General features: G+C 32.2%; 1 protein-coding gene across 1 annotated transcript in view; it reads left to right on the top strand.

Annotated features, from left to right (window-relative positions):
- The window catches only part of LOC126856246 (regulating synaptic membrane exocytosis protein 1), a 161459-nt gene that overhangs the window by 72603 nt on the left and 76195 nt on the right, over window positions 1–12661 (top strand). Inside the window, exons 5-6 of the mRNA XM_050604587.1 lie at window positions 688–847; window positions 6894–7145. Coding sequence (XP_050460544.1) covers window positions 688–847; window positions 6894–7145 — 412 coding nt within the window. The remainder of the gene's footprint in view (window positions 1–687; window positions 848–6893; window positions 7146–12661) is intronic.

Raw genomic sequence — 12661 nt, 5'->3', positions numbered from 1 at the left:
AATTCATTATTTCACTAGATATAAAATCCAATGTATTTGAAAACATTTTATTGGATTGATAATAATCCATCGCGATTAATCCGCGAGCTACGTTATCTCAGTGCAGGTAAAAATTTATTCTTTCGAAAATACATGTGTGCAAACGAGTCATAGATTGTGCAAACGTTCTCCGTGTAGAAGACGATCCCTAAAGTTCTACTGTCAATTTAAACGGACGCGACAACACCGAAAGCTATTTCTACTGTTTGCCAGGCTCGTGCACCTAGCCGAGCGATATTTAATACGACGCGTCCATTAAGGATCATGGATTGATTCATCGTCGGTTAATTAATAATAAGTAATCTGCGCTTGTTCAAATAAGGATGTTCTGCGAACAAACTTTTCGGTACTTTATTTACTACATATATCGGTTATAAAAATAATAATTTAATTCTTTTTTTATTATTATAAATAATTATTATAAATAATTTTTATTATTATAAATAAATAAAAGTAAGGCTTTACCTACTACAAATAGATTGTGTAATATATATATATATATATATATATATATATATATATATATATATACTTATATATGATTTGATCACAGAATATTCGACATTAATGTTGCTAATGGAGCTGAAAAAAATCATGGCGAATAAAATCTTGGACTTTAAGCAAAGTTTATTGGATGCGGTGTTGCAGAAAGTCAGAAGCGAGCGGCAAGACAAGCAGCGGGGACGATTGCAGAGTATGCCGGAAGTCGTTCGGTCCCGAGGAAGTCTCGCGAACTTGTTGCGAGTGTCAACACAAAGTCTGCGAGGACTGCGCCTCGTATTCGACGACAACGAATTCTGACGACCCAGTAAGTTTTGCGCGCCTCCATTTCTAATTAACCTGCTTGTCTTCGACTAGTAAATATTACTACAAAACGAAACGGATGGTGTTTGAGCGTAAATTGATTGCTGGATTATATAAACGGATAAAAAAAAAAAAAAGAAAAAAATACAAAGGAGCGAATTAAACGTGAAAATTTAATTTCAAAATTAAATTATTATTAGTCACGATATTTCACTGCTATCTAACGTCTATTATTCCCATTTATGCGTCATTATATACTTATTAATAAGAATAATAAATTTTTATTCTAATGTGATTATTTGCATATCAAAAAATACTTCAAATCTTCTGTCACGCGATTATACTTTATAATTACAAAACATGATAAAAAACGCATTTACGAACTGAACGAATATATACAAACATGCGCGAATTTTCCGTAATTATTATACGCGAATTAGGATACGAAATATTATAAGGACAGGGAAATAAATTTTGTACGTTTGATTTGACTTATTAAAGAAGTTCCCGTAGAAACGAAAATCCCACTATTTGCGTATTCATCGAAGCGTGAATGCGAAAGGCAGAGTTAATTGTCGATAGTGACAAGAAAAGCCGGAGACTCACGGTAAGGCGATAGTGACAAGAAAAGCCGGAGACTCACGGTAATGCGGAGTAAACGAAAGTTTCCTAATACCGGGCCTAACACCACCTCATAAATTACGTTCACCCCCATTGCTTGCTAATTTTTACTCCTGCTATACTTTCTGTTGGATTTTCTTGTTATCCCAGAGTGTCAGAGTTTGACGTTTTCGCGTTCGGTGGACCAATCGAGGCGAAGAATCTTGCATTTCAAAGCAAAAATAATGTTAAATAAAATGAACTTTCTGTTTAATGTTTCAATAGATTAAAGTAACAACCGTAGAAAATTGTCATCAAAAATCATTAACAATAAAATTCCCATTCTTCAATTATTTAGGATCTTTTTGAAACCACTGAAAAAATTATAAGCTCCTCTATCATTTTGCATCAATAATTAAGAGTCAAGGAACATTGTAATAATATAAAAATGCACGAAAGTAATTTATCCGTAATTAGCAAACACAAATTAAAATTTGATCATGACTTCGATTGGTCAGCGCCTGATATTCTACATAACGAAAAACACGTAAGAAAGAGAGAAATAGCTGAAATGTTTTTTATTAAAAAATTTGACAACACTATTAATTCCCAAAAAGATACAGAGAATTTAAACAACATATACGATAAATTAATAAAGGTCGTTTAGTTGATCTCAGTATTCCAAACATAGTGGTTGACACAATGTCAGTTTGACATTTCGATTTTTCTCTTTCTACTTTTTAATTATAACGTAAGTTGCTTAATTTTATTTATTTTATTGTAACATGACTATCATTATTTATTGTATTGTTATTTTAGTTTCACTTGATAAGGACCAAAACCATATGGTCGAAACGTCGTGATATAATAATCAAACAATAAATTGCCAGTTTGGTCGTATAAACACTTGTTTAATAATTAAGAATGTCAACAAGAGAGGAAGCAAAAAGAAGCTAAAACGAGCGGCTGAATTATGCAGGTATTCAAATCTTGTAAAAAAATTCTCTCATCTTCCAGATATTTTTGTTCAAAAAATTCCAGATAAAGTTTATTTAAAGATTTTTTTGATGCAATTTTCTCAAAATAAAGTCTTTTATTGCATGTGTTCTCTAATATTTTTCACTGGTATAAAGGAAAAACATAAAGCTTCTTAAATTTCAAGTCCTAGATTTTTATAAATGTACCAAAAAAATTGAATTTCGTAAAATAAGCATTTTTTACTTGTATCAAGTTTTCATTTTTTTTTTATTTCATTGTTTTCATTTTTTTTTATCACTCAAAATTATAATAAAGAATATGTATATTGTTTTGTCAAAACATTGAATAGACAGAGATAGATATATATTCATAATATATTTTTAACACATAAATCACTTAATTTGCCGACTGTTTGCAATATGAAAACAAAATTATCAGAGAGAATTGTCTCTAAATTCCGAATCTCAATAAAATTCCGTGAGAATTCCTTGATTTTTCCAGGTACAAAAGAAATCACTGAGAATTCCAAATTTCTACGCTTTTCCAGGAAATTAAAAACGCGTGGAAATCTAACAAAAAAAAAAATGTATTTGCCTTTCGCACAATTTCATTTATTCGTGTCGAAGATTAATTGAGGGACGCCGCGATTATTTGTCTTTTCTTTTGCTCGCCGAGTGAACGCGCGATGTTGATCGTGCATTAATTCTAATTACACGCGTAATTGATAAATTCAATAAATGTGCGCGGTCGATCGCACGATATTTAATCTTGTGCTTACTATAACGTATGGTATGCCATTGCATAACATTTGTGCGGGTAACCCAAATTTGCTAGAATGTGCGCAATCATTCCAAGAGTCCATTCATTCCGTGTCTCTATTCATTCCTAATATGCAATATATCTGTCACCTAAATTCGTTGAAAAATACATGCGCGTTATTCTATGTATCTTTGATAAAACGGAACGTTGTGCTATAGAATTTGCGAGAAAAGTCGTCGCATGTGAATATGATGGAAATGTGTGCGCTTTAATAAGTTTCAAGATTTGCATTCGTCCTCTCCATTTGCCATTTTTCATGCTCCGAGCACGCGGAAAAAGAGAATAACTTTGCTTTTATGAACCGTGCATAAATTTTACTATTATAAATATGTATTATATAAAAGCAGGTCGTGTGAAATCTGATTATGCAGACATTACAAGGTTTACCCAGTATTTGAAGAGAGAGAATATAACGACATTTCCACTCTTAAAAAATATATGTAAAATCGATAGTCGCAAGTATTGTTGCTTCTTTTCCTCCATGTTGATTGATTATTTCAATACTACGCTGTACAATACTTCATATCAATAAAAGCCTGTCATGGCGTATTTGACAAATCAGATATTAAATATATGCTCATAATTTTAATTTAATTGATTTTGAAAAAACAGGTAATACATATTATTATATTACATGTAACTAACTTTATAATATTACATGTATTTTATAATAGATGCGTGCCCTATTCGCATGTCTTATTCGCGTGTCCTAATAGAATGCCCTAATATAATGCACCGTAGATTGTTTCCGTTGGTCCAGTCGGACTTACTTTGATCCTGGCCATATTCATTCTGGCTATATCTAACCAGAGTATGTAGCTTCGACCTCCATCAGAGGTTGATGAAGGAAAAAAATTCCTTCCGTTGCCGGCTAATTATTGTCGCCGGAGTACATGAGCATAATTTTATGTTCGTTTATGACATGACAGATGGTCATGCATGGTTTCAATAAATTGCAAAATTTGATAAATGAATAATTTGACTGAAAGTCAAATTATTAATCAAATTTAATAATTGATTGTGAAGTAATAATATTTAATCGTAATAAAATAAAATTAGATAAAATTATAAAAATATATAAAATAAAATTAATAAATACTATAGGATTTATATAAGTAATTTATGTTAAAATAAATTACATATTATTATAAATATTATATATTATTATAAGGTTAAATATTATTATTTCAATCAATGATTAAATTTGATTGATAACTTGGCATTAGATTGACTAAAGTAAAATTATATTAAAATGATGCATGACAAACTGTCTAAGCTTTCATTGCTATGATAACAAAGATGGATGGGCTATGAAAAATTATGACAAAATTGGCGCAACATCACAATTATTAATATAGGAAATAAAATTATTAGCGTCTTTTACATTAAATAAATTAAATAAAATTTCTATTGAGAAAAATATTTTATACTTTTTTCAATTTTTTGTTTTAATTTATATTTTAAATTATATTTTTAATGTGTTTTAATATGTATTTAAAAAGTCTATTAAAAGTTATTTGATTGCATTTATTCTAGCCTATCCATTTTGAGGCAACGGATTTATTTACAATCTACAATCTACATTTGCATCTAATCTACGGATCCATCACCTCAAAATAAAATAAAATTTATCACTCACCGGCACTGATGCGCAAGAGATTTGGTCTTGAGGCTACGTTGTCTGCAACACACAAATATAAAATCCAAATTATACCGATGTTTAAAATAATTAATATTTCAAAAAATTATTATTGTACGCATCGAATTTTATATCCGATGCGTATAATAATAAAAAGGTACATATTTATTGTATCGTAAAAGAGAACACGAAAAATAAAGTTTTTGATATTTATACGATGCCAAAATCATGCGCCACTCATAAGAGTATGCTATCTCTATGATAAAAGTTACTATTATTATTATTATCTCTATTATTGAATTATTTTTTATTTCTTATTTTCGAAAGATAATTAATCGTTAATTATAATAATCATAGCGAATTATATTCTAATATTTGTCGCGATCGCGTTTAGAAAAGGAATTTGGAGCACCATTTTATTGCTCAAGCGTCGCTGTATGAATGATAACAAGACTGTAAGTGGCAACACCTTAACAATAGCACGCTAATGTTTACACCCGAAGGGCGAACACTATGTTGTTGACGCAGCTAAAAATATATTTGTGTATTATGACGTATATACAAGCGGAATAATAAATTAAACAAATATTTTAAATTATAGATCAATTATTTAATAAGCGATTAATATATCACGGAGTCTATTATTATGTTAATCATTATCCGAACCTGAGATTTGACTATTTTATTACGCGTCCTTAATCCGAATCATATTTAAATTGTCGAAAAATTGAACAATAAAATAATCGGATAAAATATAATTAAACATCAAGTATTTTTAAAGAAATAATTATAAAGAGAGAAGTGAGAGAAAGAGAGAGAAAAATCGCGGCGAAACAATAATTTACAATTTTGATTTTAATCATTTCGATTCTTGATTAAAACGTCACGCAAAATACGCGCTTCGGAATTTATCCATTATGATATAATTACGTATTATTCAAAATTTAAAGTGTGTGAAAGATAATTATTATTTATGATATCAAATTATTTCCCGATACTTGTCGCAATTGCGTTGAGTAAAGATATTTGATGGAGTGTCTCGCGTTCCACTTACTTACTGTTCGAGTGTCGCCGTGAGAATAATAAAGCCATAACACGTTAACAATAGCGCGTTAATGTTTACGTCATCAAGGCCGTATACCATGTTATGTTTTAATTATTCGTTGCCGAAATATTTTCCACTATGACGTATATATACAAACAAAATATTATATTATACATGTATTTTAAATTATAAATCAATTATTAAATTATCAATTAATATATCACGGAGTTTATTAAATCGATACTGGCAATATTGTTACCTCTTTTTCACGATGCTGATTATCTCGATGATGCACTGAACATTACTTTATATCAATAAAAGCTTGTCATAACTGAGCGACATCTTTGATAGTTTAAATATTAAGTGGGTGTGTAATTTTTATTTTATTTATTTTGAAAAAATGGAAAACTAGAATTAATATGTAAGTAATTATATGCACATGCACATAAAATAAATGGCGCGCGAGTAGCGCGTTTATAGTGGTCTAGTATAATAAAAAATTTAAATCAGTTTTCATAATTCTCCTATTTCTTTTCGCATTCGTAATATATTGTTATTTCAAAATAAAAATAATGCACAAGTTTTTTTTTTAGATAAACGAAAATGTCCATACATATGTGTGCTCTCTCGCTCTCTCTCTAGATTTCCAACAAAATATTTTTTCGAAACTGCAAATATATTGTTTTCGTTATATCGATTAATCTAAATCAAATATTTGCGTTTTATATCGTCCATTATGCTTTTCACATTCGTGCTTTAATTTCACAAAATTTCATCATTAATTCGGCTCGTAATTGAAGAAAAATGTTATTAAATCCGTCTGCATTTATGTGTGTGTATCTTAAATTTATATTAAATAATAAATAACAAAATTGAACCGATTGTTTCATCTGTATTAACATGAAATGTACAAAGAGCAAGGAATAACTTTACATTAATATCAAATGTAAACTTCTCAAAATGTTATAGTCTTCCTGGCGATGTAGCGTTTGCCGCCGAAAGATCGCCTCGAGGGACCAGCCGATAGTGACACAGGAATCCACAGATTCGTTGCTGGACGTGCCGATCCTGGAAGCTCTTCAAAGGAGACACAGCGACGCCCGATTGGGACCCACCGGAAGTCAAATAGGCGCACTCGGAACAGGATTGGCTCCGCCGCGGAGCCCGGAAATTCGAAGACACTCCGACGTTTCGCCGGCCAGTCTCAAGGAACTGGAGAAGGTAAGCGAAAACTTGATTCGCGATGAAATCTATGCTTTTCTGATTTGAACGATTAAACGAGAGTTGGATGACGCAAGTAGCATAATTATCTCGGAATGAATCTCTCAGAATCTATCTCAGAATTATCTCAGAAACTCTGATTTTTCTAATCGCTTTATCTAACAATGCGAGAATAATTGCTCTGATGGCACACCGCTTTCATATATTTGTAAAATAATATATATGAAAAACGTTAATAGATGAAATCCTGGCGATGGAACGATCACATTTCGTACTCTAATAGTCAACATTTAATTATTTTTTTGATCTACAAAATTTTAATATTTTTTAATAAAGTTTCGAAAAAGGTTTAGATCTCCAGATTTCGATGAAACTTTGAAGAGTTTTCTTTCAGGTTAAAATAAAAGCCGTTAAAGGAAATTCTGGCAATTTTTAGAAGAAAGTCATTTTTCAAAAGAAAATGGTACCGAATCGATCATTATTTATATTAGCGGACATCTCGCCGATGACCTCGACTTTCACATATGTGTAAGTATGTGAGGTTGCTGATAAATAATCATTTTGTTTCATTTTGCAGTCTCGTTTAGTTTTTAAAATATTAACAAAAGGGGATATTTACCGAGTTATATGATTTTACATGAGTTTGCTATTTTCTGCGCAAAGCAAAGTCCATCCTATATCGTCCTGTACTATAATTATACGGTTCTATATATGAGTTGGCAAGTTTTTTCGAATAATTTCGAATAATTTTAAATATAATAATTTTAGTAATAGTAAATGCTCACAATAATATAGTGATCTTTTATCAAAACTATAAAAATACAAAAAATTATGACTTTTACACATGGGCGAGAAAGGCGTTTCCGCCCTTCGTATTTTATTTGTCATATTTAAATAAATCAATCTACTAAGAGTACGCTCTACGAAATGAATATATGTTGTCGGAAAATTATGTTTTATTCAGTAAATCTTTTGCGTTAAATATCTCAAAAACTATAGAGACCATCAAATAAAACAAAAATTATTCACAAATATTAATCACTAATTTTACTCTTGCAACATATGTGAAAGTCAAGATCATTGGCAAAGTGTCCGCTAATGAAATAATTACAACAATTATTATATTTTTTATCGTTTTTTTTTTTTTTATATGACTTTCTTAGAAGTTATCAAAATTCCTTTTAGAGGCTTTTTTCAGCCTGATTTTAACCTGAAAAAAGCTTTTCACAAATGTTTTATGAAAATCGGAAGTAAGGCCTTTTTGGAAATTTATCCATATTTTTAATCTAGATGCGTTTTCTTTTCCATTAAAAAAAAAAATTAATATATTTGACACGACTTTATTTTTTTTTTTTTTTTTTGCAATAAAAAGTTGAGAATATTTTCAAAATTGAGAGAAAAGCCACGCTTTACGTGCGCACCGTGTCGTTTGACTAGCTTTCTGTGTTACTCACGATTTACCATCGCACGAGGTTCCCTTTTCCCAACAAGATGCATAATTTAGCATCCCTATATACACGAAAACGTCCGTGTAATCATGATTGAAATTAGAGAGTTACTAAAATACCGCTACGAAACGAGTCACTGTATATGCTTTGAGTGTCCGCTTAAACGCTTTTTAAACCACACACTTCACTATTATTACAAATACATACTTTATGCTATTCATTGAGATTCTTGCACGCCACTGCAAACAAAGCCACATGCAACAAAGTGCAGGTCATCTTGCACACAAAGGATATCTCTAATTATTTTATTCCGATTGTGACGTCGGTAATCGCCCAATTTCTATAAAATATGGCTATTTCAGTTTTTCAAAACATCATTGATTACGCAATAGTTCAAATTTCATTATATTTTAATCGACATTAAATGACGATGTTATTTTGAATAAATATATTGTGCGAAAAAATCGTCATTTATAACAATCATTAATTTTGCATTAACTTTTAATTAAGACGTAATATATTTACCTTCTCTTTCTAAATATTTAAAATAATTTTAATAAAATATATTTTAAAAAATAATTAAATATTTTAAAGTGTATATATTTAATAAAGAAATTGTAGAAATACTTTTCTATAAAATATGGAATATAAAGTCGCTCTCGGTAAAATTGCACAACGAGCGCAAAACTAACGGACTCATTTTTATCGTGCCTTTTATGCCAAGATAATATACGGTAATTTGCGAAAATCATAAGTTATTTGCACGATCAAATCGACGATCGTTCTTGTCACGTGCGGCTTTAACGAGGCGCGCTACCACTAATGTCGGACTTGACGCGGAGTTCGACTACTCTCGACGAGATCTCATTGCACGCAGATCCCGCAGTGCACTTGTCTCGCAAACTGAGTGCCCGCAAACACACACGCGTCGGGAAACGAATGCACACGTGTGTGTGTGCAGACTTCTCATGACTCGACACTCAGACAGACAATTATCAGGCATGTAATTATCACGAGATGATCGTAAGTGCGAATTTTCTGAAAACTCGGATGGAAATGCATCGTAATAATCGTATGTGCGTTTTATTTTCTTAAAATACGGTCGGAGGAGTCATTATCATTGTGCTTTTAAATCCATATAAGAAAAGAGTAATCGCGATTATATAAATATAATCGTGCAATATTTTTGCAATATTGTTGCAACATTTCTTTCTTTTTTTTTTTTATAAAAAATAAACACTAGGCAACGCTGCCGATTTTTTACATTTTGCTTAACGAAATTTGTTGTACGTTATATATATTGCGTTACGTATATTCCGCAAATAAATTGCTATCCTTGAATTTATCAAAGCTTCGGTTATCGACTATCATTCAGCTCTAAGGCTGAAACTTACGTTGTTGCGAGTTGAAAACTTCGACTATAGTACCAGTAAAATTTATCGACAAGCGTTTTTGTCATTTGACAGAATAATCGCCTCCGTGCTTGTGCGAACGGAAACGAAAGAAAATTGAGTAAAATTGAAATGAGGGCGTGCTTCTGCACATCAGCAGGAATAAGATCATAAAAACGACAAAGTTTAAAAATTTTACGAGATTGTATATCACATTGTATATAACTGCTCATTACACGGAAAAATTAAAAGCAGCTATTATAAAAGCGCTTCTTGCACGCCGCGTTTACATTAAAATCCACGTTTCTATTTTTGCATATTATGGCTTTCATTCTTTGTTTATTAAATTCGTCTATTATAATATATGTAAAATATTTTCAAAATTCAACACAAGTTCAACGTGGCATATTTTTTTTCTGTTAAATGCTTGTTATATATTTATAAGAATTTTTTTTTCGACAATGAAATAAAACTGAAATATTTTCATTAATAATACTGTTCAAATTTGCTTTAAGTTATACTAAGATATTTCTGATAGATTTTTTAATGATTTTTTTATGATATGAATCTAGCCATAAAAATGTAAGAAACGAAATTTTCAGGAAAACCTTTTTTTCCTGAGACTTTTAACATTTTTATCATAAAATATAAACTTTGATCTTTATTTTGAGCTGCCATTGCTTTCAGGAGCACATCCTCATCCAATGATATAACGCGCAAAAGTATTAAAGATGCCTATTTTTAGCAACTTGGACTGAAATTTTCTGAAAAATGTAATACGCCGTTTTTACGGCTAGATCCGTAATCAGCGCTAAAAAATTTATGAGAAATAACTTGGCAGAACTTAAAGCAAAGAAAAAGGTCTCATTTTGTCGAGCAAAATGTAATCAATCATTATCTTGTTGCATCCCGCATTATTTGACATGTGTCGATGAGATTATTAAATTTTTTAATATAATACCTATAAATAACTGTACAATTTAACTTATCTAATTCCTTCGGATGACCAACATGTAGTATTTCCAGCGTGGCTGGCGATGAATTCGACGTTCGATGTAAAATAGGTGGAGTCGGGATCGTAACTCCGCTTTGTCAGGAATGTCGTGACGTAATGAAATAGATTGTAGGAGTGAGTATTCACGCACGCGTAGGCGTATGCAAAGTCGAGAGGTGATGTCTCGTATTTACGATGGGACGAATGTTAATATTAGAGTTTATTGCTTGCTTTCGCACGCACGTCAATCTCCCACGATACGTCTCGTTTATTGAGGAACGATGCGATGCATTTATCTTGCTCGCGATAATTGTCGTTGACGCTTTTTCCACTTCGACATTCAATCCACTTCGATGCCATTCGCACGTCACGGTTGCCGGTTCTCTCGCGAGCTTTAAAAGCTTTAAATATATAAAGCGGTCGCATGATGAATGAAATATAATCATGACGTTAAAGGATGGCGTAAAAATAATTATCAAAGATCATGTGAAAATTATTTTACAATTAAAAGCCGGGTGCATAAACTAATCTGATTATCGCGTAAATTATAAATGTCATTTATACGTTTGTATTTATATAATTTCTATATACATTTATTTATTTATCCGATGGAAAAAGAGATTATATTCTTTTATTCTGGTATTTTATTTTAAATTTGTACAATTCACTATTAGAATTTAATTAATTCTTCAAAAATGTTCTTCATATAAATGCTAATGCCACTTGGAGATGAAATTTTTCTTTCTTCAATAACTCTGACCTAGTTGCTGTAGGATTTTTCAATGTTAAACAACTGTAAACGCAAACGCGTTTTTAAAATTACATTTCGCATTTGGCATTTACGCCTCCGAGATGCTCTACATAACGGCACTAGTTTTCCGAGCTTAGACATATTTGTTAGCCTACGCCTATTGGATAATTTACCACTGACTGAGCATCCAAAGTGATGCCTAGTATCCGATGCATCTCCGGCGTTGCGCCACGTCTCACGCTCCAAAAGTCGCCGATATATATGTACGTACATATGCGGCATGCATGTTACATCGCATCGTATACGGCGACCCAGTTTAGACGTTGTCGAATGCGCCCGTGCAGTTACGAGGTACGGTATTGCATACGTGGTTTTCGTCGAGGTAAGATTATCGCGAGGCGCGGGGGAGGAGCCAGCATCTTATCGTCGTGCTAAAATGATATTTCTTCGTCGCACGTTCGCGCAATTGCATCATCGGTGGATATATTTATGTGCGCGACAGATGCTTGTAAGAGCGCGATCACACATCTACCCGGTGCATAATAAACAACACCATGACTAGTCATGGTGTGCACCGATCGTAGCCCCTTCCCGGAGCTACGGATCCCGAGTTTTAATGGACCCCTTAATGCTTAAGCGCGTTCTCGTCTCGTCCTTCTCGCTTTAATTACTGCCGACTTGTAATTATGCCGCGCGACAGGATCGCGTGACGAAACCCGGACGAAGTTAATTTTCGGACGTGGCTATTTCATTAATATTGCGGGTTCTCTCGGCCGCGTTGTTTCCTCCGCGGTCTTCCTCCTCTCGCAAGCGTTGTGAGGGGCAGGAGGGGAGGACGCTATTAATTTTCACTGCTAAAGAGAGCAGTTCACCGGCTTCGGAATTGTCGGGCGAAAAGTCTTTGTTGCAGTTTGCAGACGCTACAAGGTTTA

Source organism: Cataglyphis hispanica, chromosome 18 (assembly GCF_021464435.1).
Source record: "Cataglyphis hispanica isolate Lineage 1 chromosome 18, ULB_Chis1_1.0, whole genome shotgun sequence".
Lineage (NCBI taxonomy): Eukaryota > Metazoa > Arthropoda > Insecta > Hymenoptera > Formicidae > Cataglyphis > Cataglyphis hispanica.
The sequence above is the reverse complement of the archived record's forward strand: the minus strand, read 5'-3'. Positions and strand labels throughout refer to the sequence as shown.